Source organism: Eutrigla gurnardus (genome assembly GCF_963514095.1).
Source record: "Eutrigla gurnardus genome assembly, chromosome: 12".
Classification (NCBI taxonomy): domain Eukaryota; kingdom Metazoa; phylum Chordata; class Actinopteri; order Perciformes; family Triglidae; genus Eutrigla; species Eutrigla gurnardus.
In genome coordinates this window covers 4,610,045-4,638,020 of record NC_139926.1, presented here as the reverse complement: position 1 = coordinate 4,638,020, position 27,976 = coordinate 4,610,045, and the positions used below count along the sequence as shown (strand labels likewise).

At 43.6% G+C, this 27,976-nt stretch overlaps 1 protein-coding gene across 1 annotated transcript in view; it reads left to right on the top strand.

The window, feature by feature from the left end:
* neb (nebulin) overlaps positions 1-27,976 on the top strand; it is a gene marked incomplete at its 5' end in the record, with an annotated part of 95,054 nt that overhangs the window by 22,142 nt on the left and 44,936 nt on the right. Inside the window, 42 exons of the mRNA XM_084023114.1 lie at positions 10-117; positions 207-518; positions 1,291-1,497; positions 1,609-1,713; positions 1,810-1,917; positions 2,013-2,324; positions 2,403-2,609; positions 2,695-2,799; positions 3,839-3,946; positions 4,029-4,340; positions 4,419-4,625; positions 4,711-4,815; positions 4,900-5,007; positions 6,169-6,480; positions 6,611-6,817; positions 6,904-7,008; positions 7,983-8,090; positions 8,177-8,488; positions 8,572-8,775; positions 15,530-15,634; positions 15,765-15,872; positions 16,035-16,346; positions 16,827-17,030; positions 17,184-17,288; positions 17,565-17,672; positions 17,771-18,082; positions 18,166-18,369; positions 18,515-18,619; positions 18,725-18,832; positions 19,776-20,087; positions 20,190-20,393; positions 20,516-20,620; positions 20,705-20,812; positions 21,466-21,777; positions 21,862-22,062; positions 24,371-24,475; positions 24,570-24,677; positions 24,763-25,074; positions 25,181-25,384; positions 26,244-26,348; positions 26,575-26,682; positions 26,781-27,092. Of these exons, the coding sequence (XP_083879240.1) occupies positions 10-117; positions 207-518; positions 1,291-1,497; positions 1,609-1,713; positions 1,810-1,917; positions 2,013-2,324; positions 2,403-2,609; positions 2,695-2,799; positions 3,839-3,946; positions 4,029-4,340; positions 4,419-4,625; positions 4,711-4,815; positions 4,900-5,007; positions 6,169-6,480; positions 6,611-6,817; positions 6,904-7,008; positions 7,983-8,090; positions 8,177-8,488; positions 8,572-8,775; positions 15,530-15,634; positions 15,765-15,872; positions 16,035-16,346; positions 16,827-17,030; positions 17,184-17,288; positions 17,565-17,672; positions 17,771-18,082; positions 18,166-18,369; positions 18,515-18,619; positions 18,725-18,832; positions 19,776-20,087; positions 20,190-20,393; positions 20,516-20,620; positions 20,705-20,812; positions 21,466-21,777; positions 21,862-22,062; positions 24,371-24,475; positions 24,570-24,677; positions 24,763-25,074; positions 25,181-25,384; positions 26,244-26,348; positions 26,575-26,682; positions 26,781-27,092 (7,719 nt within the window). The remainder of the gene's footprint in view (positions 1-9; positions 118-206; positions 519-1,290; positions 1,498-1,608; positions 1,714-1,809; positions 1,918-2,012; positions 2,325-2,402; positions 2,610-2,694; positions 2,800-3,838; positions 3,947-4,028; positions 4,341-4,418; positions 4,626-4,710; positions 4,816-4,899; positions 5,008-6,168; positions 6,481-6,610; positions 6,818-6,903; positions 7,009-7,982; positions 8,091-8,176; positions 8,489-8,571; positions 8,776-15,529; positions 15,635-15,764; positions 15,873-16,034; positions 16,347-16,826; positions 17,031-17,183; positions 17,289-17,564; positions 17,673-17,770; positions 18,083-18,165; positions 18,370-18,514; positions 18,620-18,724; positions 18,833-19,775; positions 20,088-20,189; positions 20,394-20,515; positions 20,621-20,704; positions 20,813-21,465; positions 21,778-21,861; positions 22,063-24,370; positions 24,476-24,569; positions 24,678-24,762; positions 25,075-25,180; positions 25,385-26,243; positions 26,349-26,574; positions 26,683-26,780; positions 27,093-27,976) is intronic.

Genomic DNA, 27,976 nt, shown 5'->3' with positions numbered 1-27,976 from the left:
TTCATGTAGAATTACTACACCTATGCTCATCGTCAAGATCTGCTCAAAGGACACCATGTGAAGGAAGATTCTATTCCCATTGTTGCAGCGAAAAGCTCCAGAGACATTGCCAGTAATGTAAGTTGTGATTGTGCTCATAATAATACTATTCAAATGTTACTGAATTCAGTGATGTTCTTCACAGCTAATGTGTTACTTTTATACAGTACAAGTACAAGCTGGCGTACGAGAAGGCCAGAGGCCACCATGTTGGCCACCGCAGCATCCAGGACGACCCTCTGCTGGTCCACTACATGCAGGTGGCAAAGATGCAGAGTGAGAAGAACTACAAGAAGGACTACCACTTGGCCAAGCTGAAGTACCACACCCCAGTGGACATGATGAGTGTGGTCCAGGCCAAGCATGCCTCTGCTGTTCAGACCATGACTGGATACAGGAAGATCCCTCACAGCTACATGCTTCTGCCTGACAACCTGAACGTCCAGCGCTGCCGCGGCATGATGGAGATTCAGAGTGATGTATGTATTATAGACACAGTTACAAAACAATATGCACAGTAGTGATGCCTCTAGGCCAACATTATGACTTCAATATGATACCCTGCCAAAATATTTCAATACAGATACTGAAACGATATGGCAAAAATATATGACAGAACATGGAACTTAAAATGTATATGGTATGCAGTAGTCTGATGTAAGTGGTGTTCACTCTCACTGTCGGACTGCTTTTCCTTTCTGTGCAATTCATGTTACTGAGAACATGTCACATGCTTGTTGGTGGATTACAGGAGAGGCTTGGGCAGATTCAGATAGTGAGTCTAATTTTATCAGAACATTTGGTTGAGAATTACAGCCACGTTGTTATTTATTAATGGAGTTCTGCTGATAGAGACACCAGCTCAGAGCAGGACTGTGCAGGCGGAGAGCAGTATGTGTCCTTTTTTAATATTCTTTTAACTTCATTTGTTGACTCCATCCTTCTAGTTAGCTCTACTCGCCAAATCCTGGACCTGGACTTTTTGTTTTGACTGCAGCAAAGTTCAAACCGATCCATTCAGTCCTCTAGCAGAGCTGCTAACACATCGCCTATAACCTATTACCTCATAGGAACGACTCTCATTAAAACACCATCAAACTAACAGAACCGGTGGCAATAAAACAGGTTAACGTACTGTTTCTTAATGCAGGGTATCGCCATACTTTTCCCGTATCTTTGTACTGTGCAACACTAATGTGCAGTGATGATGTACAGTGCATTTTGAACATATTTTTCTCTGTAAATCCATAGAATCTCTACAAGTCAGAGTACACCAACTACAGTAAAGGTGTAGGATGGGTCCCTATTGGTTCTCTGGATGTTGAGAAGGCCAAAACTGCTAATGCCGCGCTGGCTGAACATGGCTACCGCGTACATCCCAGCACTCTCAAATTCACAAGCAAGACTGATGCCATGAACACTGCTTTGGCCCTGGCCAACACGAAGACCCTGGACAATGTGAGAACATCCTCTGTTTATAGACGATGTAACGCCTTTGCGTTGTTGAAATATTCATGTGTGCCGGACCAAAACTTCCCAGGTGTTACTGTTCTTTGTGCTTGCCTCTAGGCTTCATACAGGGCTTCAGGTGAGAAGTTCCTCCACACCTACAACCTGCCAGCTGACAGTCCCGAGTTCCTTCAGGCTAAATTCAATGCCCAGACCCTTAGCGAGGTGAGAATACATTGCATTTGTTGAAAATCAAATGAGATGATGTTTTAATTATCTGTGTACAAAACATTGTATCAACACTTTGCTGTTTATCCACAGAGTCACTACAGGCACAAGTGGCTGGAAGATATTGCTAAGGGATACGACATGAAGCCTGATGCTATTTCTGTCCTGCATGCCAAGCAGGGCAGACATATCGCCAGTAATGTATGTTTATCATGAATCTATTCCGCACTTTTCCCAATTTTGATACATTTTTGCTTTGACAGTCATCTACAGGTAACATTTCCTTTTTCTTTCAGGTCCAGTACAAGCTGGCGTACGAGAAGGCCAGAGGCCACCATGTTGGCTACCGCAGCATCCAGGACGACCCTCTGCTGGTCCACTACATGCAGGTGGCCAAGATGCAGAGCGAGAAGAACTACAAGAAGGACTACCACTTGGCCAAGCTGAAGTACCACACCCCAGTGGACATGATGAGTGTGGTCCAGGCCAAGCATGCCTCTGCTGTTCAGACCATGACTGGATACAGGAAGATCCAGCACAATTACGCCCTCCTGCCCGATGCCATGAACCTGCAACGGTGTCGCAATGTGAACATCCAGACTAGTGATGTAAGAGTTAAAACATCAACAATGATATCCATTATAAAGATGATTCCTTGATTCACAAGGTCTTGCATTTCTTTTTAGTGTGAGTACAAGTCTGACTGGAACAACTACGTCAGAGGTCTTGGATGGGTCCCCATCGGCTCACTTGCAGTTGAGACTGCTAAAGTTGGCAGTCAGATTCAGAGTGAGCATAGGTACCGCACTCATCCATCCAACTTCAAGTTCAGCAAGCTGATGGACTCCATGGACTTAACTCTGGCTACCGCCAACAACAAGATCATGAACAAGGTGCAGCATGTCCCAACATGCTTGTACTTGTCACTACATATAAAATGTGATGTGGTTCATAACATTGATCTGTCTTTATTTACAGCAAGCATACACTGCAGCCTGGGAGAAGGACAAACTGACAGTCCATGTCATGCCAGACGCTCCTGAGATCGTCCTGGCCAAGGCTAACGCCCTCACCATGAGCAATGTGAGGCATTCAATTATATTACACAAATGTATATTGTCGCTGTCGGGTGAAAAGGTTTTTGGCCAGCAAATGTCCACATTGGGTCGGAGTCACTGCCTCAAACAAGGGAGTTCAAGTATGAGAAGGTAAAATGGAGTGTGAGATGGACCGGCGGTTCGGTGTGATGTCAGCAGTGATGCAGATGTCGTACCAGACCGGTGTGGTGAAGAAGGAGCTGAGTCGGAAGGCAAAGCTCTTGATTTACCAGTTCATCTACGTTCCAACGCTCACCTGTGGTCATGAGGTTTGGGCCGTAACCCGAAGAATGAGGTCGCACATACAAGCTTTCCAAAATGAGCTTCCTCCGTCGGGGGGCGGGGCTCAGCCTTACGGAGAGGCTGAGGAGCTCAGACATCCGGAGGGAACTCAGAGTAGGTTAGGTTAGGTTTCTTTATTTGTACCTGAGTGTAAATTTGTTGTGCAGACAGGTTTCAGCAGTCCAAGGAGACAAAGAACAATACAACATGAGTTAAAACATGACAACCTGATGACTTCTTAAAACATCAAAACAAAACAAATACTCTAAAACATTCCAATACAGTACAGCAGACAGCAGTAGAGCATAGTACAGATATGACAAGTGCTTCACCCTCATAACCCCCCCGCTCAGACAGGAGCCCGAAGCTCTCAATTTGCTATGCATGAGTAGAACCACTGCTTCTTCTCGTCTAAAGGGGCCAGTTGATACAACATCTGATCAGGATCCTCCTGGATTGAGGCGGGGTTGAGATATGAGGTTTGAGGATCCGCTGGAGATATGAGATTTAGTCACAGGCTGTTTTTAATGCTTTTTATTGCTTAAATATTTGTAAAAACCCACAGACAGACGTAAAAGGTGACCAAGTATTGATTTATGAAAAAGAATTAAAATGCCAAAATATGGAGATATGACCTATTGGTCCGACAGCGACTAAAGTACTTAAAATACGAAATGCAAATATATACATTTATATTATTTTATTGTATTTTATTATTCATATGAATTTCTATGTTTTCACAGAAACTTTACAAAGCCGGTGTTGTGGAGATGGCCAATAAAGGCCACAACCTCAAAGCAGACGCCATCTCAATTTTGGCTGCTAAATCCGGTACCAACATTGCCAGTGATGTAAGTTATAATACATTCCTCTACCAAATCCTCTACTGCAACCGTCATACAAGGCAAAACAAGTATTTATTCACTGTTACAGTACAAGTACAAGCTGGCGTACGAGAAGGCCAGAGGCCACCATGTTGGCTACCGCAGCATCCAGGACGACCCTCTGCTGGTCCACTACATGCACGTGGCCAAGATGCAGAGTGAGAAGAACTACAAGAAGGACTACCACTTGGCCAAGCTGAAGTACCACACCCCAGTGGACATGATGAGTGTGGTCCAGGCCAAGCATTCCTCTGCTGTTCAGACCATGACTGGATACAGGAAGATCCAGCACAATTACGCCCTCCTGCCCGATGCCATGAACCTGCAACGGTGTCGCAATGTGAACATCCAGACTAGTGATGTAAGAGTTAAAACATCAACAATGATATCCATTATAAAGATGATTCCTTGATTCACAAGGTCTTGCATTTCTTTTTAGTGTGAGTACAAGTCTGACTGGAACAACTACGTCAGAGGTCTTGGATGGGTCCCCATCGGCTCACTTGCAGTTGAGACTGCTAAAGTTGGCAGTCAGATTCAGAGTGAGCATAGGTACCGCACTCATCCATCCAACTTCAAGTTCAGCAAGCTGATGGACTCCATGGACTTAACTCTGGCTACCGCCAACAACAAGATCATGAACAAGGTGCAGCATGTCCCAACATGCTTGTACTTGTCACTACATATAAAATGTGATGTGGTTCATAACATTGATCTGTCTTTATTTACAGCAAGCATACACTGCAGCCTGGGAGAAGGACAAACTGACAGTCCATGTCATGCCAGACGCTCCTGAGATCATCCTGGCCAAGGCTAACGCCCTCACCATGAGCAATGTATGTGAAATCCATAAATCAACTGCTTGGTTAATCATGATCATGATCAATGGTAAACCGTTTTTTTTTTTTTCACTTTCACAGAAACTTTACAAAGCCGGTGTTGTGGAGATGGCCAATAAGGGCTACAACCTCAAACCAGACGCCATCTCAATTTTGGCTGCCAGGTCCAATACCAACATTGCCAGCAATGTAAGTTATAAAAAGACAACATTTCCTGTATGAAATCATCGTTTACAATACATCCGTAAAAATGCATACAGTATATGAGTATTTTAAGAGTACAATATCTGTCATTGACGGTGTTAATTTTGTTAAAAAATTTAACTAAACATGAAACATGTTCGTCGACAACCTTTTTCTCATGACTGACGAGACGATGATGAGACGGCAGCAACATCATTAAACACTGACGGTGACAATATCAAACACTCAATGACGATAAAAAAGCTGAAAAGTAGTATTAGTTCCACTCCCTCTGCCTCAAACAAACACACATCACACCCGGCATCGGCGGCAGAACTTTGTCTGTTGCAGGTCGGTTCAGGTGGTTGATTCACGCATATTTTTGCATGAGGGCAGGCGGATTAACTCACAACCTTAATTTACACATGGTTTTATCATTTATGATAAGATCAATCTTATGTGAAATAAGTTTGACCAAAACGAGAAAATTATTGTTTTGGCTGGACTAGATTGACAGAAATATTCAATATTATTTGATGAAAAAGGACATTTGACACAGTACAAAGGTGACTAAATAAAAACAAAAACCTGACCAAATTAAGAGAGAAAACATTTAAACTAAAAATACTAAAAGTTGACTAAATTGTAATGACTTTTCGGTGACTAACACTAGACTAAAACTATGACTATAAAATATGACCAAAACTGATGAGCCTTTTTGTCTAAAGACTTCAGGCTGTACCCGAAATCACTCTCTAGTCACTATAAAGTGAGTTCAACATGTTGGGGTGCTGTCTCAGTGTATAGTAAAAATTATTATATCCTATATAGTGGACTTAAAGAATCCCACAATTCATCTTTAAAAGTCAACCAAAGGTCACTAACCAAGCATTATATACCATCATCCATTGCACTGAAGTAAAATTGACTGAGACAGAAGAGAGAGCAGTAATCTATAAAAAAATATATATTTAATGTAAGTAGAGCATCAACACAAAGAGTCACAAAGTACTCAGCCCAGCTGCCCCTACTGTATATAGTCTTCAACATAGAACTCAGTGTGAGTAGCCGGTAGTGAAAGAGGGTTTGGTCACAACCGAGGACTAAATCTTAAGTAGGTGCCAAAAGGAAACTGGTAAATGACGTAGCATTTGTTTGCTGTTACAGTTCAAGTACAAGCTGGCATACGAGAAGGCCAGAGGCCACCATGTTGGCCACCGCAGCATCCAGGACGACCCTCTGCTGGTCCACTACATGCAGGTGGCCAAGTTGCAGAGTGACAAGAACTACAAGAAGGACTACCACTTGGCCAAGCTGAAGTACCACACCCCAGTGGACATGATGAGTGTGGTCCAGGCCAAGCATTCCTCTGCTGTTCAGACCATGGCTGGATACAGGAAGATCCAGCACAATTACGCCCTCCTGCCCGATGCCATGAACCTGCAACTAGCTCGCAACATGCAGTTCATCATCAGTGATGTATGTAGCCTCACTAATCATCTTAATATTTGATTTATTTTAGAGGGCCAAAATCCAGTTTACACTTCGATGTGACCATAGCTGTGCTCTATTGTGAAGGAAAATGGTTTCTGTTGGTATTTCCCCTCAGAACCAGTACAAGAGTGATTATGCAAGCTTTATGAAGGGAGTAGGATGGGTCCCTATTGGATCGTTTGACGTTGAGAAAGCAAAAACAGCTAGCAACATCTTCAGTGAGTCCCGATACCGTCAAGCTCCCAGCAACTTCAAATTCACTAAGGACATGCACTCCATGGATCTGGCACTGGCCTCTGCCAACAACCAGATTATGAATAAGGTACTGGATAGAACTAACACACAAATATCTTTTCTCTGGCAATGACGTTAGAAGATATGAAGCCATCAACTGTATTTTGTTTTTAGCAATCCTATATCAATGCCTGGGAGAAAGACAAGACTTCCATCCACATCATGCCAGATGCGATGGACATTGTTCTTGCCAGAGGAAACAAGAAGATCTACAGTGAGGTACAGTGTGGGATCTGCATTTTTACACACAACTGTCAGGGTTTTTAATTAAAAAGAAAACAATAACCATTGTAATAATCTACATTAACAAAAGGTAAATTAATAGTCGATTGAACATTATACTTTATATAAACTTTGAAATGAATACTTATTATAATGTTAAGAATTAAATTACAATTAGAATAATGTTTAATAATTATTAATAATGCTAGAATGTATGTTATTTTATCATTAAAAGTTTGTAATATGCAATAAATTACATCTTTATGACATTAGTAAACTATTTATTAATAGTTTATTGTAGCACATATTATAACATTTTATGTACTTTATTAAATATTTGCTCATGATTTCTAAAATATTTGTAAAAACTTAAGACATTTTTCGTAAAACATATGTAAAATGATATAAATAATAATATTAATCTATGCTTTACAAAGTATTTATTAACCTTTTAACAGTTTTATAATTATCAGTTGTATAATATCCACCCAAATAATATTTTTAGACAGTTAACAAGCCAATTATTAACTACTGACCAAGTATGAACTATCTATTTAAATAATTTAATAAGCATTAAAATATCTGGCCCTATTACATATCTATTTTAGTGCTGTCAATCGATTAAAAAAATTTAACTAATTAATTGCACAATTTGCCCTAATTAATCGCAATTAATCGCTTTCTTTCTTCTTAAGAATAAAGTATGTTAAAATTAACGCGTTAATATTGACAGCACTAATCTATTTATAGAGATTTTATAAATATTTTGGTTATTAACAAATGCTTATTATAGCATATTCAATGATATACCATGTGCAACAATACATTTGAAAGGCATTGCTAAATTTAACTACTAAATTAGTTAATATTTCAATTTAAATTCAATTAAACTATAGCATTACTAATAATTAGCATACTTTACTTTGTTAAATGTTATTTAAAAAATGTATATTCTCTCTCTCTGTCTTCAGAAACTGTATAAATTGGACAATGAGCTGTCTAAGAAGAAGGGCCATCATGTTGGTGGTGACGCCATTGCAGTCCTAGCTGCCAAAGCCTCCACCGCCATTGCTAGTGATGTAAGTTCTGTGCTCCTGTCTGTCCTCCTACCTACTGTATGTCACTGTGAAGATGGTCACGAAAACTATCACACTTCCTTTTTCAGTACAAGTACCACACAGGATACCGTAAGCAGGTGGGTCACCACATTGGAGCTCGCTGCGTCCAGGACGACCCTCTGCTCTTGCTGGCTCTCAACTCAGCCAAGATCGCCAGTGATGCCCTGTACAAGAAGGACTTCAACAAGTCCAAGACCAAGTTCCACCTGCCCGTGGACATGCTGGCCTTCGAGCTGGCCAAGAAGAACCAGATCCAGGTCAACCACGCCAACTACATCACTCGCCTCCACAACTGGACCTGTCTGCCAGACTCCACTGATGTGGTCCAGGCCAGACATGCATACGACATTCAGAGTGACGTGAGTGTGAATCCTTTTTTCTAGATATGTTTTAACATTTTGGAACATGTCTCACCATGATAAACCCTGTTTGTTTTGTGCAGGCTGTGTACAAGGAGGACCTGAAGATGATGCAGGGTGTCGGATGGGTGCCTATAGGTTCACTGGATGTTGAAAAAGTGAAGAAAGCTGGCGACGCCCTGAGTGAGCACAAGTATCGTCAACACCCGAGCAACTTCAAATTCAAACTCACCACTGAAGACATGCCCATGGTGTTGGCTAAGGCCAACAATCAAGTTATGAACAAGGTATATATCCAGAGATTAATAACATTTGTCTTTGAGCATATACTAACTGGTAAAAACATTTTAAGATATTTATGAGAATCTTCAATTTTACAAGTACCTATAACTGCAAAGTATGCCAAGATTCTCATACAACATTTGAGTTGCAGCAGACATGTGCAAGGGGTTCGTGGCCACATTGCAAATGTGCAAGTCGATGCCCATGGTGCTGCCGTACATATGTCGGAAAGTGGGACTCCGCTTAGGACTGCCCACCACGCAGCTACACTCCGAGTTGGGTGACCACGAACGCGAGGTGGAATCGGAAGGCCACTATTGTCCTCCACGATCCACTTGGATAGCCGTTGCCTGGACAAAGCCTGGCCTCGCGCTTGTCCTGTGTGGCAGACAAATAATGAATCTGACTGCCGGAATCCAGCGATCGTTTCAATATATGCTTTCAATACTCTGACTGGGCATAGGTGAGTATAACCCTGCCCCAGTTCCTCCTCTTGGGTTGGGGGCTCAAATGCTCTCAGACTGAGCGGCTGGTTTGCTTGGATTGCTGAGAAGGTCTTGGGCAAGAATGAAGAGTTTGGCCACAAGGTTACTCCTGCGCCGTTGGGACTCCATTGAAGGCACTCCCGGCCGACAGACAGAGCGTGTAGCTCCCCTACTCTCTTAGCCGATGACATGGCTAGGAGAAACGCAGTATTCAAAGACAACCATCTTAGTTCTGACCACTCAAGAGGTTCGCACGGGTGCTGATACAGTGCTTTCAGTACCAGAGGCAAGTCCCGGGAAGGAGATGCTATGGCTGTCCGTCCAGCAGGTTGTATAGCACTGGGAACCAGACTCTCCCTGGCCATCTTGGGGCTACTAGCAACACCCTGTGGCCCACTCTAGAGTGGGTAGTATGAGCGAGAGTGGGGGGAATGCATAAATGAGCCGCTGGGGCCACCCATGCGCCAGTGCATCCTGGCCCAAAGGGCTTGTTGACTCCCTGAGTGAAAACCAGAGGGGGCAGTGTGTCGTGGCTTGAGAGTTGCCTGCTCTTCCACATTGGTGCCAGATGGCCTCCATTCCCCTGGATTGGTTCAGCCTCCATTCCCCTGGATTGGGGTGTTGTCTGGATAAGAAGTCCGCTGTGACATTCTGTGTGCCTGGGATGTGCATCGCCCTCAGGCTCAATAGCCGAGGGTAGGCCCATGAGAGTAGCTGCTGAATCAGCCTCAGTGATGCTAGAGACCTTGTGCTCCCCTGGTGGTTTGTATGGTAAACCACTGACATGTTGTCCATTCGTAAAAAGGACGTGTCTCCCTGCTAGGACTGGCAGGAAATGCTTGAGAGCAAGAGCAGCTGCCTGTAGCTCCAACACGTTTATGTATTGCTCCCCCTGTCGAGGGTCCCATGAGCCTTGGGCAGTTCTGCACTGCCACACAGCCCCCCAGGGATGCGTCAGTCGTTACCACTTCTCTGCGAGTAGGAATGGACCCTAGACGAACCCCGGCAGTCAGGAATGAACGCTTCTTCCATGGCTGTAACCCTCTCAGGAAACTGGTGGTGACTGTTACCAGGTCTGTGGTGTTTTGGATGCAGCCCAAGCCTGTTCATCCAAATTTGGAGGGGTCTCAAAGAAAGAAGGCCCAGGGGGACCATGGCGGAAGTTGCTGTAAGCATGCCCAGCAGCGCCTAGAAGGACCTGAGCGTCGGAGCTCTGCCTCTCCTGAATTGCACTATGTGTAGGAGAATCTTGTCTACCCACCGCCGAGATGGGGTTGCCCTCATCCTCTGAGAGTCCAGCTCAATTCCAATGAATACCGTCTGCTGGCTGGGGATTAGGGAGCTCTTCCTGAAATCCACCATGAATCCTAGCTTGGTAACGTGAGATACTAGCAGGGCTGAGTCCCTTAGTGCCTCTGCCCTTGTCTGGGAACAGATAAGCGAATCGTCTAGGTAAGGAAGGATGCTCATACCTGCCTTGAAGTGGAGCCAGGGCTGCAGCCACAAATCTTGTGAAGGTATGGGGGGCCAGAGAGATCCTGAACGGCAGGACCCGGAACTGGTAAGACCTCCTTGCCTGTGGTGAGGCGCAATTGGAATATGAAAATATGCATCTTTCAGGTCTATGGTTGTAAACCAGGTTCCTTGCTTGACGCTTTGTAATACATCTGCGGTGTGAAGCATATGGAATTTGAATCCCTTTAGGTGGCTGTTGAATGGCCTTAGGGCGTTTTCACACCTACCTTGTTTAGTTCCGTTGAATAGAATCCTGGAGCGTTTCCCCCCTTGGTGCAGTTCGTTTGGGAAGGTGTGAACACATCAATCGCACTCGGGTGCGGACCAAAACAACCAGACCAAGACCTCCTGGAAGGGGTGGTCTCCTCCCGTAGCCAGCTGCGCTGTGCTGATGAGCATGTCAAAGTTCAGGAGGATTAATGCCGGGTTCACACTGGCTGCGGAAGTGCCGCGGAAGCGCCGCAGCGCGCCGACAAAAACCGCGCGCCGTCCGCTGCCCCCCTGTTCACACCAGACGCGTATTTCTCCATGACGGTCCACAAGCGCTTCTGCTCAGCTGTTGTTTTCATTATGGAGTAAATAACCCCATTAAATTAATACGCCATATTTCTGTAACCAAGAAGTTTGAACACTTCTTGTATTTATCCGTTCAGAGAGAGAGAGAGAGAGTGAGAGAGAGTGAGAGAGAGAGAGACCACGTTGAAATACACATATTTGTTTATCTACTCTTCACATTTATTAAATGTATTGTCTTTTCCTGTGTCCCAGTGCAAGTTGAGATACACAAATATGATCGCGTTTGTCAATCGCGGTATTTTATTTTGAAAATTGCTTTTATTTAGAAAATTGACCGGATTGTCTCGTGTTTCTTTGTGTGATTTCCTGCCAGAAATGATGCGTTCGCTCGCGGCACGCGCGAAAAAATAGAGCAGACGACGAAACGATCGCTTCACGGCGCGGGACGGCCGCGCCTATTCGCGGCGCTCCGCGTCTATTCGCGGCGCTCCGCGTCTGGTGTGAACTACACTATCGCTTAACAGGGGCGCCGAAAGGAAGCGGGCGCCGAAAGGAAGCGGGCGCCGAAAGGAAGCGGGCTCCGCTCCGCGCCTATTCGCAGCTTCCGCGGCCGGTGTGAACCAGGCATGATGCCTTGCCTCATTTTCAAACAGTACCGTTTGCCTACAGTGATAAGTGCAAACGACGTAATACACCATGACCAGGGCCAAGAGCAACCCGCGTACCTTTCCCTCCATTGTAAAATTGAAAAGTAGCGCTCTGGAGGCTGTTCTTCTTTGTTTACTTCCGGGAGTTTCCCCACGAGGACATTCCGACCAATTAGAGAGCAGTTTCCCCGCGCATCAAACATTTTGGTCCGCTTGTGAATGCTGCCGTGTGAACACAAACCAAACTCGAGGCAATTTGCAACATTGTAACAAGTTGGTCCCTGATTCGGACCAGAGCAAACGAACCACTGGTGTGAAAATGCCCTTAGATCCCGTATGGGGCGAAGTCCACCCCCCTTCTTCGGAATTCAAAAATATGTGGAATAGAACCCACCGTCTCGTGATAGCGGCCCTAAAATGCTCAATGGCTCCCTTTTCGAGGAGGGCCTGGACCTCTTGGCATAGGGCCAGAGCCTTGCCCTAGTCCTTCATCACGGTCATCTTGACCCCTTGAAATCTCAGTGGTCGGCGTTTGAATTGAATGGCGTACCCCCCTTGACAGGGTTGACACCACCCAGGGGTCTGTTGTCGTTGCTTCCCAGTAATTGAGCTGTTCTCTGGTGAAGCGTCCGACCACCGGACTGCAAACGTCACTTCCTACCTCCTCGCCCCCTCCGACTCCAAAAGGGGCGATACTCGGGTGGGTGCAGTTCCCTGCAAGTTAGTTGGCTGGCGAAACCGCTCTGGCCTTGATGACACCTGTGCGAAGGGCCACGTTGTTGGCTGAGGAGCATTACCTGCCGTCGTTGGCCTCTGTTCCCGAAAGGATGTGCAACGCAGGCTAGCAAACTGCTGCCTGGTTCGTGTTACTTGTAGGCTGCGCTCCAGTGTTTGCTGTGCGGCAGGCCCAAAGAGTTGTGCTGGAACCACTGTGAGGGAGTGAAGAGCCTTCCTGCAGGGCTCAGACAGTGGTGACTCAGCCAGCCATATCTGTCGCTGTGCCAGGGTCAGGGACGACATTAGTCTCCCTAGCTCTCTCGTCATATAGGCAAATGCCTTCAGTGAGGCCTCACTCAGGACTTCTGCCAACTGATCTGTTCCAGAGGTCTGGAGTGTCTGTGATAGAGACAGTATGAGGTGCGACATGGATTTGTAGCTCTTCCCAATGAGCTTGTCGATCAGGTGACACTGTGGCTGGGGACAGCATGCATCTGGCCTCAGTGCCTCATCAGGTGAGAGGATAAGGGCGGCGAGTACCGGCTCTATACAAGGCATGCGGTCTAGACCATGACTGGCTGCATCCTGCGTACTAGCCATAGTTCTGCCGTCACTGGGAAGATGGGAGAAACGTCTGGGGTCTACCCAGCATCTCTGTAACTCCTCAATGAAGGGAGCCGAAGGAGGAACACTAAAAGACTCACTGTAGAAGTGGCCTGCCTATTTACCTGCGCCATCTTCATTGCAAGTTTCATCGCTGATGTTTGGCTAGCGACTGAGCCCCTCTGTGAGCTGTCCTCCTGAGTGTAAGAGCCATAAGTGACTGCATCTCCCTGATCCCCCTTCCACTCATCAGCCATTGCCAGGCTCTCCGAGGCCCTGATCAAGAGCACATCCTCCTCTCAAGCATCCCCAGACCAGGACAGCACAGGGGGCTGCTCTGATGAAGACCGTGAAGCGTCTGCTGCGTAATCGCCAGCTCCCGGCCATTGTGGATTAAGGAGCATCGCTTTAATCTGAGCGAACTCCGACTCCAGGGTGTCTACCTTCTGGCTTAACGGATCTGGCCTCGGGAGTTTAAATCTCCTCTTAGCGGGGACCTCCCGTGTGTCTGCCCTGCGTTTCCTTGCTCTTGGGGACCCTAAGCGGCTTTTTGCAGGGGGTGTTTGGGGGTTGGACCCCCTCTCTAGTTGGGCTAGCCTGGCAGCCCGTGCAGCTACGCTCAGGCAACTGTAGTTCATGCAAGCCTGTTCTGTCAACCCCTGCCTAGACGCCTAGACAGCTTGGACACTTATCGTGGCTATCCTCCGGCTCCAGAGGGGTCTAGCAGTCCACACAAATCATAAACATGCCTCAACCAACCAGCTTATCACCTCCGGGAGGCTATCAATTAAATTATGCTCACTGCGCTGCCTACGTGAACAAAAAATATTATAAACGTGAAATTAGCACTTTGAAACAAAAGCGAAATATGCTTGGATTCTAGGCTCGCTTGTAGGAAACCACAAGATCAATCCTCAAACTCAATAAGCCTGTGAGACCGTGAAAGCCTTTCAACGAAAACTGTCTTGAAGGTACCGCGCTATACATTGCATCGCTAGAAGGCGAAAGCACCGAAACAACTCCACATAACCGCTAGCGCTAGCTGAGTTGCCGCTGTAGAGCGAGCCTTCTCTTAACAGCGTTAATAAAGGAAAGTGTGGGGCGGTCGGTGGCGCAGTGGATAAGGCAGCCGCCCCATGTACGGAGGCTCAGCCTCGGCGCGGAGATCAGTCTTCCCCCTCTATCTCCCCTTTCCACACTGTCTCTCTCTGCATAAAACAATAAAATAAAAAAGGCTTGCATGGCACTCCAGCCATAAAAAATAAAGGAAAGTGTACCAATCATGATAGAAAGTCACGTAGACAATAGCAGTCTTATAAGAGGGCAAGAAAAATCACAGCTCCAACCGTTTGGTTTGAAAAGACACCAGCGTTTGTCCACGATAATACAACCTGCTTCCACACGAGAAGATTTCAAGAGGTCACTTCACCGCGTAGTACCGGGGCGGGGGCCTACATCACCCCTGTCACGAGTGACTTCGTTGATATAAACACTCGACCTGCATGTGCATGTGATGGACATCCAGGTGCTGAAAGCACCGCCTGTGGCGGTCAGTAGAAATGAAATAGAATGCATTTTCATGCAAAAATGTACTCAGAAAACATTTGTAGAGATGTATATTTCTCATTTGGAATTACATTTTCAAGTTTACATTTTTATTTTAATAAATTCCTCTATGGACTTCCATAATATGTTTCCTAAATAGTTATATTATGTAAACGGAATGCAGCAGTTCCTGTGACTTTGTGAAGAGTAAAATAGCATCATCTGCATGAAATGATGGTCTGTTCACGATCACTGACGTTTAAAGCTCAGATATTGACATTATCTCCTGCACATGAAATGAAAGGTTCACATTCAATGCCAACAACAACAACCGTGATAAAGGGCAACCTGGTTTTGTACCTCTGCTGAGAGAAAAGATATGGGACGATGATTCTTTTTAATTCAGGATCTGTTTTTTTACACAGTATACGTCTAATCCATTCAATACAATTTGGACCCAAATTATATCTGACCTTATTGGAAAACCTTCTCTGCTCAAAAAGATTCAGCAGAATAAATCACATTCATGCTATCAGCTTTATATTTGTCTAAGATCAGTATTCATTTAATTATAAATGTATGCCAATTTAATCTTCTTTTAATGATTTTTTCTATAATTATTTTCTATAATATGGGGAATTATTTCCCCTGTTCTTGTGTTCATGCTGATTGTTTCATGATAAGTGCTACACAAATAAAATGTATTATTATTATTATTATTATTATTACAGCAAGCTTACATTCAAGCCTGGGAAAAAGACAAGACAACTATTCATGTCATGCCCGATGCCATGGATATTCAACTGGCCAAAGCAAACAGATCAAGCTACAGTGTGGTGAGTCCCTCTCAAACATTCTGAAAAAAGTTAAATTGCTGTCATAGCTTTTGAAGCAACATACTTAATAATATGCCACAATTTTTCAGAAGATGCTTGAAGAATACATATTTTTTAATTTTTTTCTCAGAACTTCTACAAGCAGGCACATGAAGAGGCCAAGAAGAAGGGATACGACCTGCGTAATGACGCCATTTCCATCCTTGCAGCGAAGGCTTCCAGGGATATTGCCAGCGACGTAAAATATTAAAATTTCTTCTCAAAACAATTAGCACAATTCATATTTTCTTTTATCTAAAAAGGTGAAAACGTGACCTGAACTTTTACTATCATTGTATTGTCTTAGCAGTTTATTTTAATCAAATTATCATGTTATAGTTGCTTTGCTCCTCATTTGCAGTACAAGTACCACGCAGGATACCGTAAGCAGGTGGGTCACCACATTGGAGCTCGCTGCGTCCAGGACGACCCTCTGCTTGTGCTGGCTCTCAACTCAGCCAAGATCGCCAGTGATGCCCTGTACAAGAAGGACTTCAACAAGTCCAAGACCAAGTTCAACCTGCCGGTGGACATGCTGGCCTTCGAGCTGGCCAAGAAGAACCAGATCCAGGTCAACCACGCCAACTACATCACTCGCCTCCACAACTGGACCTGCCTGCCAGACTCCACTGATGTGGTCCAGGCCAGACATGCATACAACATTCAGAGTGACGTGAGTGTGAATCCTTGAATTGTCAGACGTTATCATTTTTATGAAGATATATATCTTTGGAAAAAGTGATCAGATCTTTGAATTAAATGAAAGTAGAAATTCCACACTGTGAAAGGACTCCACTACAAGTTAAGGCCATTAATTAAAAACCTTACTTAAGTAAAAAAAAAAAGTATTATCAGCACCTTAAATTAAAGTACTTAAAGTAAAAGTATTGACAGTGCAGTAAAATGTGCCTTGTCAGTGTTTTACTATTATTTATGACGTTTCTGGATTAATATTACTGCTGCCTTAATGCCTATGTTATACTGTATGTTGTGACTCTGTTGGCTAGTTTAATCTACATCAATGCATCATATTCTAAAAGATACAAAATGGAAATACTCAAGTAAATAACATGTACCTCGAATTGGTACCAAGTACAGTGTTTAAGTTTGTGTACTTAGTTACATTCCACCTCTGCCTGTTTGTTTTGTGCAGGCTGTTTACAAGGAGGACCAAAAGATGATGCAGGGTGTCGGATGGGTGCCTATAGGTTCACTGGATGTTGAAAAAGTGAAGAAAGCTGGCGACGCCCTGAGTGAGCGCAAGTATCGTCAACACCCGAGCAACTACAAATTCAAACTCACCACTGAAGACATGCCCATGGTGTTGGCTAAGGCCAACGCTCATGTCATGAACAAGGTAGGAAATCATCAATCCTCAAAGTATAGTAGGTGTACATTATGACTCTGGTGAGCTACTTACCCTGATACGAAGAGGAAGATCTCCTCTTAAAATAAATGTGTACTTGCAGAGATGAATAAGCTCTCATATCTTTGTTTCCTTTGATGACAGAAATCATACATTGACGCCTGGGAGAAAGACAAGTCAACGATCCACATCATGCCTGATGCTATGGATGTTCTTCTAGCCAAAGCAAACAATGTTAACTACAGCTTGGTAAGTGGAGAATCAAACATGAGGAAAGGAACTCTCACATATGGGTGATATAATAACTATAATTTAAAGAATAATGCTTGTCATCATAACAATAATAGTAATAGTAATATACTGTGTTTATACAACTTTTTTAAGGTTACAAAATATTTTACTTTAAATTTGGGCTCTAAGATATGCTGTATTACTGAGGATACACACACACACACACACACACACACACACACACACACACACATTACTGACTTGTGTTTGTGGGGCATTTGTGTTTGTTTACAGAAAAAGTACACACAGGCACATGAAGACGCCAAGAAGAAAGGCTACGACATGCGCAATGATGCCATTTCCATCATTGCAGCCAGGGCTTCCAGGGACATTGCCAGTGATGTAAGCTGTTGGATCTTTTTGTAACAATGATAAACAGTTACCATGCATGTATAACTGTACATGTTCCCATGGACCTTTTGTTTTAATCTTTCCTCCAGTACAAGTACCACGCAGGATACCGTAAGCAGGTGGGCCACCACATCGGAGCTCGCTGCGTCCAGGACGACCCTCTGCTTGTGCTGGCTCTCAACTCAGCCAAGATCGCCAGTGATGCCCTGTACAAGAAGGACTTCAACAAGTCCAAGACCAAGTTCAACCTGCCGGTGGACATGCTGGCCTTCGAGCTGGCCAAGAAGAACCAGATCCAAGTCAACCACGCCAACTACATCACTCGCCTCCACAACTGGACCTGCCTGCCAGACTCCACTGATGTGGTCCAGGCCAGACATGCATACAACATTCAGAGTGACGTGAGTGTGAATCCTTTTTTCTAGATATGTCTTAACATCTTGGAATATTTTTCACCATGATAAACCCTGTTTGTTTTGTGCAGGCTGTTTACAAGGAGGACCTGAAGATGATGCAGGGTGTCGGATGGGTGCCTATAGGTTCACTGGATGTTGAGAAAGTGAAGAAAGCTGGGGACGCCCTGAGTGAGCGCAAGTATCGTCAACAACCGAGCAACTACAAATTCAAACTCACCACTGAAGACATGCCCATGGTGTTGGCTAAGGCCAACGCTCATGTCATGAACAAGGTAGGAAATCTAATTCAGATCTTTATTTTGTATCACGTCAAAAAACTACAAGTGGATATGAAAAGGAAATGATTTAATCCTACACATACATACTTGGAGAGTTCGTAATGTAAGTAAGTTCTGATGTTGGTTTTTATGATGACAGAAATCATACATTGAAGCCTGGGAGAATGAGAAGTCAAAGATCCACATCATGCCTGACGCTATGGATGTTCTTCTAGCCAAAGCAAACAATGTCAACTACAGCTTGGTAAGTGGAGAACGGTTATTGTGGATCAGCAACTCATATTTTTGCATTACTTTCAATGTACATTTATATAAATAACGTCTCTGGATTGATTGTGTTTGTTTACAGAAAAAGTACACACAGGCACACGAAGACGCCAAAAAGAAAGGCTACGACATGCGCAATGATGCCATATCCATTCTTGCAGCCAGGGCTTCCAGGGACATTGCCAGTGATGTAAGTGTTTCATTTTAATTATTTAAATGAAAAGTGAATCTACAAGGTTTATTTAATAAATGTATTAGTTGTCAACTACTAAATTAATCGGTAATGATTTTGATAGTTGATTAATCTGTTTGAGTAAGTTGAGGTTTTAAAGAAAAAAAGGAAAAATGCTCTGATTCCAGCTTCTGAAATGTGAATATTTTACAATTTCTTTACTCTCTGTGACAATAAACACAGACTTTCTTTGAGTTTTGGACAAACAAAAATGTTTGAAGACTTCGTCTTGGGCTTTGGGAAACACTGATTGACATGTTTCACCATTTTCACACATTTTATTGATCCAGCAGTTCCATCGCAGATATCAACAGATTAAGCGACACTGATAAAAAACGTTAGTTGCAGCCCGAGTGACAAGTGATTGTTATTCATAATGTTATTATATGCCATCTGCATTCTAAGGGTGGGAATCACCAGAGGCTCCACGATACAATATTATCACGCTACAAGCTTATTGCGATTTCAATCATTTTGCGACATGCTAAATATTGAAGTCAAATATATTGCATTTTATTACCTTTTTTCAACTACAAACATACAGTTGAAACCATCAGCAACAATTTCACTTGATTCATCTCACTTTTTATTGCATCAAAACCGACAGAATGACCAACACTTCATCTTTGTCTTTGACCAGCGTCCTGCCAATCCCGCTGACTTTACTCATCAAAAGCGCCAGAAAAAACTGAGCATGATCTGGAATGTGTCTCTGTAATATTTATAGTTTGTATAATGAAAGATTTATACTTGCCGTCTGTGTGTCGATTAAATATTGGCACACAAAATATCAAGATGCTATGCTGTTTTGATTTATAGTGGATCATTTATTTTGTTTTACCCATTGTACAACATGTGTGTAACTGTTAATAACAATGATCGTATTTAATCTTTCCTCCAGTACAAGTACCACGCAGGATACCGTAAGCAGGTGGGCCACCACATCGGAGCTCGCTGCGTCCAGGACGACCCTCTGCTTGTGCTGGCTCTCAACTCAGCCAAGATCGCCAGTGATGCCCTGTACAAGAAGGACTTCAACAAGTCCAAGACCAAGTTCAACCTGCCGGTGGACATGCTGGCCTTCGAGCTGGCCAAGAAGAACCAGATCCAGGTCAACCACGCCAACTACATCACTCGCCTCCACAACTGGACCTGCCTGCCAGACTCCACTGATGTGGTCCAGGCCAGACATGCATACGACCTTCAGAGTGACGTGAGTGTGAATCCTTGCTGATTTGTTTCCTTTCGTGTTTTCATTAATTTTCATGCAACCAAGTATGTCAGGAATTCAATGATGCCTTCCTGCGATTTATAGGCTGTCTACAAAGCTGACCTGAAGTGGCTCCAGGGTATGGGCTGGGTCCCCATTGGCTCTCTTGATGTGGAGAAAGCCAAGAAGGCTGCAGACGCCTTGAGTGAACAGAAGTACCGCCAGCACCCCAGCACCCTTCCCTTCACCAGCACCACAGATGCCATGAACATCGTACTGGCAAAGAATAACGCGTTGACCATGAACAAGGTTAGAATTTGTAGTTTTATTGGTAAGGGCTGACAATACATATTGACTATCTTGGTTTCCAATGGAGATCTCCTAAATCAATACCATCAAGTAACACTGGAACTATTTGTGGTTTGTTCCAGCGTCTCTACATCGAGGCATGGGAGAAGGACAAGACCAAGCTGCACATCCAACCCGACACCCCTGAGATCATTCTCTCTCAACAGAACGCCATCAACATGAGCAAGGTAAGGCTGATGCTTTCCAGAACTAAATGCCATAATTAGACCTCCATTTGTTCAAACAGTTAACAAAAATGTCTCACTTTTCAGAAACATTACAGACAAGGTTACGAGGCAACCATCAACAAAGGCTATTACCTCCCTGGGGATGCAATCTCTGTCAAGTCTGCAAAGGCCTCCAGGGACATCGTCAGTGATGTGAGTGACTCAAGATATAAAAATTCTGTTTATATGATTCACTAGTGATGTACTGAAGTGTTCAATACATCAGTGACATCATTCAAAACCTTACAAATACAACAAATAAATGATGAAAATATATAGAAATAAGTCCAGAAGTAATCAACTTAAGTAGGTTGATAGGCTCGTCAAGGTCTAACAGTGGTGGGATATCAAGAAAAGGGGCCCAGATGATGCCAAAATTCCTGGCAGAATATAGTATTTTCTCAGGAGTACAATAGGAAACAGATTTTTCAGTTTTCCAGTTTTAGCATTTATTTTTTGAAAACTTTTTATTTACTATAGTGTTTCACGTTCCAAAAACTACATTTTCTTTGTGGTCAAAAGGTATTTGCCCTCTAGGTTGCTGTACAAGGGAGGCACATACCTGTATTAATGCTCTGGTTTAGCAGCAATCTAACGGCACCAAAAACTACATTAAGGCTGTATAATCACAATAAAACGAAATTATATTATATCTAGGTAATGACATAAAATATGACAACAGACATTCGCGTCAAATGTAAAAAAGATGACATTTGGTACAACCCTATGATTGACACACCGGTATTAGACATAATGTCAGAGATGTTCTGGTTGTAACAGAAAACCTTTTCTGCTGATACCACCAGTACAAGTACCACGCAGGATACCGTAAGCAGGTGGGCCACCACATCGGGGCCCTCAGTGTCCGGGACGACCCTCTGATCGTGCTGGCTATGAACTCAGCCAAGATCGCCAGTGATGCCCTGTACAAGAAGGACTTCAACAAGTCCAAGACCAAGTTCCACCTGCCGGTGGACATGCTTAATCTGGAGCTGGCAAAGAAATGCCAGAAACAAGTCAACGATTTCAACTACAGAACTCATCTGCACAACTGGACCTGTCTGCCAGACTCCAACGATGTGGTCCAGGCCAGGAAGGCCTACAACCTGCAGAGTGATGTGAGCCCTGCTGTGACACCTTCAACATATATCAATATCTCATGTCACATTGAATGTGCTTAATGTATACGCTTTTCCCATCAGGCTGTGTACAAAGACTTGGATGAGGTTGTTGGTGTAGGATGGGTCCCCATTGGTTCCATTGATGTGATGAAGGCCAAGAATGCTTCAAGGATTCTCAGCGAACACCTCTACAGGCTGAAGCCAGACACACAGAAATTTACAACTGACATGACTTCCATTCCTATGGTGTTAGCCAAAGCAAATGCTGAAATCATCAACAAGGTAAAAAATATCACATCCCTCATTTGCAATTTTGGCCTATAAACTATTTTGGACTTCCCTTCTACTGCAGTATTGCACGCATAGTGGAGACAGTACAACAGCATACTGGGTTGTTCTGTCATATAGATAATGGATTGTTCTTTAGTAGAGATACTGGGTCGTTCTTTAGTAGAGATACTGGGTCGTTCTTTAGTAGAGATACTGGGTTGTTCTTTAGTAGAGATACCGGGTTGTTCTTTAGTAGAGATACCGGGTTGTTCTTTAGATGGGAAACTGGGTTGTTCTTTAGTAGAGATACTGGGTCGTTCTTTAGTAGAGATACTGGGTCGTTCTTTAGTAGAGATACTGGGTTGTTCTTTAGTAGAGATACCGGGTTGTTCTTTAGTAGAGATACCGGGTTGTTCTTTAGATGGGAAACTGGGTTGTTCTTTAGTAGAGATACTGGGTTGTTCTTTAGTAGAGATACTGGGTCGTTCTTTAGTAGAGATACTGGGTCGTTCTTTAGTAGAGATACTGGGTTGTTCTTTAGTAGAGATACCGGGTTGTTCTTTAGTAGAGATACCGGGTTGTTCTTTAGATGGGAAACTGGGTTGTTCTTTAGTAGAGATACTGGGTTGTTCTTTAGTAGAGATACTGGGTCGTTCTTTAGTAGAGATACTGGGTTGTTCTTTAGTAGAAATACCGGGTTGCTCTTTAGTAGAGATACTGGGTCGTTCTTTAGTAGAGTTACCGGGTTGTTCTTTAGATGAGATACTGGGATGTTCCTTAGTAGAGATACCGGGTTGTTCTTTAGTAGAGATACTGGGTTGTTCTTTAGTAGAGATACTGGGTTGTTCTTTAGTAGAGATGTTGTGTTGTTCTTTAGTAGAGATACTTGGTCGTTCTTTAGTAGAGATACTGTGTTGTTCTTTAGTAGAGATACTGGGTTGTTCTTTAGTAGAGATACTAGGTTGTTCTTTAGTAGAGATACCGGGTTGTTCTTTAGTAGAGATACCGGGTTGTTCTTTAGTAGAGATACTGGGTCGTTCTTTAGTAGAGATACCGGGTTGTTCTTTAGTAGAGATACTGGGTTGTTCTTTAGTAGAGATACCGGGTTGTTCTTTAGTAGAGATACTGGGTTGTTCTTTAGTGGAGATACGGGGTTGTTCTTTAGTGGAGATACTGGGTTTGTCTTTAGTGGAGATACTGGGTTGTTCTTTAGTAGAGATACTGGGTTGTTCTTTAGTAGAGATGTTGTGTTGTTCTTTAGTGGAGATACTAGGTTGTTCTTTAGTGGAGATGTTGTGTTGTTCTTTAGTGGAGATACTGGGTTGTTCTTTAGTGGAGATGTTGTGTTGTTCTTTAGTGGAGATACTGGGTTGTTCTTTAGTGGAGATACGGGGTTGTTCATTAGTTGAGATACGAGGTTGTTCTTTAGTGGAGATACTGGGTTGTTCTTTAGTAGAGATACCGGGTTGTTCTTTAGTAGAGATACCGGGTTGTTCTTTAGTAGAGATACCGGGTTGTTCTTTAGTAGAGATACTGGGTTGTTCTTTAGTAGAGATACTGGGTTGTTCTTTAGTAGAGATACTGGGTTGTTCTTTAGTAGAGATACTGGGTTGTTCTTTAGTAGAGATACTGGGTTGTTCTTTAGTAGAGTAACTGGGTTGTTCTTTAGTAGAGATACTGGGTTGTTCTTTAGTAGAGATACTGGGTTGTTCTTTAGTAGAGATACCGGGTTGTTCTTTAGTAGAGATACTGGGTTGTTCTTTAGTAGAGATACCGGATTGTTCTTTAGTAGAGATACCGGGTTGTTCTTTAGTAGAGATACCGGGTTGTTCTTTAGTAGAGATACTGGGTTGTTCTTTAGTAGAGTAACTGGGTGGTTCTTTAGTAGAGATACTGGGTTGTTCTTTAGTGGAGATACGGGGTTGTTCATTAGTTGAGATACTGGGTTGTTCTTTAGTGGAGATACGGGGTTGTTCATTAGTTGAGATACTGGGTTGTTCTTTAGTGGAGATACTGGGTTGTTCTGTTGTAGAGATACTGGGTTGTTCTTTAGTGGAGATACGGGGTTGTTCATTAGTTGAGATACTGGGTTGTTCTTTAGTGGAGATACGGGGTTGTTCATTAGTTGAGATACTAGGTTGTTCTGTTGTAGAGATAAGGGGAAAACTAGTCAATGGACCAGAGAAGGCATCCAGATGATGCATATTCTTTGTGCTACAGAACTGTCTCTGCCCACAAAATATGTAATTGCTGTATACAAACAGTTGTTAAATCTCTTTCTGGTGTTAATAACTTGTGTTTTGACTTTTTCTGAGCACAGAAAAACTACATTGCTGCTTGGGAGGCTGACAAGGTTAAGAACCACGTGAGCTATGACTTACCTGAGATGTTGCTTTCTAAAGCTAATGCTTACAACATCAGCCAGGTAAGTTTGGTTTGTTTTGAGTACTAAACATCCATTTCAGTAAATATAAGTGTTATGGCATTTATAATTCAGATATTTTCATACCTCTTTTTAGAAACTATACAGGCAAGACGTTGAAGAGATGTTCAGAAAGGGCTACGACCTTAAGGCTGATGCTGTCGCTGTTGTCGCTGCCAAACGTGGAAGAGAAATCATCAGTGATGTATGTAACAAAGAAATAAATTATCTTTGACATTGACTTGTACAGTATTCTGTTCATTAGCGCTTCATTCTTTCTCTTTACACAGTACAAGTACAAGATGGGATACCGTAAGCAGGTGGGCCACCACATCGGAGCTCGCTGCGTCCAGGACGACCCTCTCATCATGCTGGCTATGAACTCAGCCAAGATCGCCAGTGATGCCCTGTACAAGAAGGACTTCAACAAGTCCAAGACCAAGTTCCACCTGCCGGTGGACATGCTGAATCTGGAGCTGGCAAAGAAATGCCAGAAACAAGTCAACGATTTCAACTACAGAACTCATCTGCACAACTGGACCTGTCTGCCAGACTCCACTGATGTGGTCCAGGCCAGGAAGGCCTACAACCTGCAGAGTGATGTGAGGAATGAGAATATATGCGTTTGCTGAAAAATGCAAGGAATGTTTCTTTCAAAAAGAGAAATCAATGTCACTACCTCCTTTTTCCTCCGGCTGTGACTTGTAGGCTGTTTACAAGGCCGACATGGAATGGATCAAGGGAACCGGTTGGGTGCCAATTGGTTCAGTAGATGTGGAGAAGGCCAAGAAAGCAGCAGAGATCCTGAGCGAATTTAAGTACCGTCAGCATCCGAGCATCTTCAAATTCACTGCCAACACAAGTGACATTCCATATGTCCTTGCTCAAGCCAATGCCCACACCATGGACAAGGTAGTTTTCAATATCTTATTCCAAATTAGGGCTGCAATTATTCAGTGATTTTCAAAGGGCCCCCTTCACCTCATGGGAATGAAAAGGGTTCTATGGGGTCCCACAAATCTTTTTTATGAAGTGGGCATGTCTATAAAGGGGAAACTCGTGGGTACCAACAGAATCAATTTTCCTGCAGTTTTGGCATGCAGTATAATGTGTTATTTTCTCATAATCTATAATGGTATATTGGAATATTTTTGCTTATTGGGGTCCCTAAACAGATAAGAAACATAGACAAATAAATGGCTCTTACTGTAAAGCTGAGACTCTTGTGGATCCAGTGAGCCCATCAGTGATCATGTGATCATGTTAGTCTCCACAGTAGCCATTTCTTTCTGAGAGCATTTCTTTTTAAAACTTGACTTCACTGTATAACATTACCTGTTGTGACCTTCAGGATAATCACAGCCTCATGAAACTTTACAAATTCAAGCTATCATCTATTGTTGACCTGAAATCGCCCCAATAAAAAAGACAAAAATGGGCCAAACAAATGTTGATTTTTCTAAAGAGGAAGCCAATCAGTTGTTCCATCTTAGTTTGTATCTTTAGTATTTCTACTTAATACATTTTTTTTTGTGATGGAATAACTGGTAGATGCTCCATTTCTAAAATAACTGATAGTGACAGCCTTAACCTTAATCTTTGACAAATGGTTTCAATACTTCCCTTTCCCTGCTGTTTGACCTAAAGAGGATAGCTTGTTTTCAACAAATCTCTCTTTTCTTTCAAATAATGTTCTATGACTCAGATGAACTCCATCTGAGTCATAGAACATTATTTGTCTCTCTTAACCTTGTTAATGTGTTGTCTGCAGAAAGCGTATACGTCTGCCTGGGACAGTGATAAGATCAACATCCACGTCATGCCTGACACCCCAGAGATCGTTCTGGCCAAGCAGAATAAAATCAACACCAGTCTGGTAATGCAGCGCCTTGTCATGTAGTTGTATAACCAGTTTGTACAAGTGATCATGTCAGTCATTGTTAACGTGCTTTATCATAATCACGTAAATATTGAATTGGAATGATATTGTTAAATGCAATTGCTGACCTTTGAATCACATTTAGTATAGAGTAAATGGTATTTTATTTTGTATTATGGAGTATAAATCAGACACCGGAACAGCCTACTTCTTGTGTCCCCAGAAACAATATCGTGAAGGCTTCATAAACACCATAAACGAAGGCTACTACCTTCCCAAAGATGCCATTTCTGTGTTAGCAGCCAAGGCCTCCCGAGACATCGTCAGTGATGTAAGTCTGTTCCTCTCGTTTCGCTTCACAAGCTGAATTCCTCTGCAACATTTTTGTCAGTCAAACTAACCAAAAATATTTCCATCACAAACTTTCAGTACAAATACAAGGCCGGTTTCCGCAAGCAATGCGGCCATCATATCGGCGCCCTCAGCATTTTGGACGACCCGCTGATGATGTTGGCCGCAAATGCAGCCAGGATCTCTAGTGACAACATCTACAAGAAGGACTTCAACAAGACCAAGACCAAGTACAACCTGCCCGGGGACATGCTGGCGATTGAACTCGCCAAGAAATGCCAGCAGCAAGTGAACGACTTCAACTATAGAACTCACTTACACCAGTGGACCTGCCTGCCGGACTCCAGTGACGTGGTTCAGGCTAGGAAGGTCTACGACCTACAGAGTGATGTGAGTAAATGTGAACAGAGGGTTATTTGGAGTTTGTTGTCGGGCTGCACGTAATTTGAACAAAACTGACATTGCAATATTTTTTTTCTACAATGTATATTGAGATATGATAAAATACGTGAATTTTACATGCTGGGTCTCTCCGAGACCACCTAATATACCTGTAGCCGGTCATGGCACACTGCCCCACCCACTGGGAATAGGCTCCTCCCACACAGAGTGATAATATATAGGGCCCTAGTTTCGTAGACCAGGCGCAGTCAGCTTTCAGCGCACCTGCGCCGCGCCGACGGGGTGTGTCCGCCTGGACTTTGCAAGTTTCGTGCACCGCGCAGGCTCGCGCAGGCACACCTCCCGACTCGCCCACCGGCGCAAGTGGGAAAGAGGGAGGAGAAGAAGGCGTGAGTGGGAGACGAGGAGGAGACGAGGCGTGGACTGGGATAAACACAGCCGATTCAGATCTTCACCAATCAAATGAGCTCCTCTCCTCTCCTTTAATGCGTTAGGGGAGGTTCAGTGCAAGTTCCGTCACTTGACAACCCGATGACAGAAGCAGCGCCGCCGCTGTGCGCGCGTATCATAATAATAACAATGCCGATATTATAAAAAACAGGAGAGAGAGAGGGAGATGTTTTGGTCCGAGAGGCTGAGTTTCCGTTACGCGTGCCATCCGCCTTTGATCTGACGTCAGATGTGACGGGACAATCTATATAGATATAAATTCACGTGTTGATTCAGTTAGTTACATTAAATAGTGTTTGTTGTGATTATTTATTGCATGTAAATGTGCCTGGAACTGTGGAAACCTGCCTGTGAGGTCTCGGTGACGTGTGCGCACTGCGCGCCGTCAGCCAAACTTCCACTCCGCCAGCTGTGATTCGCAT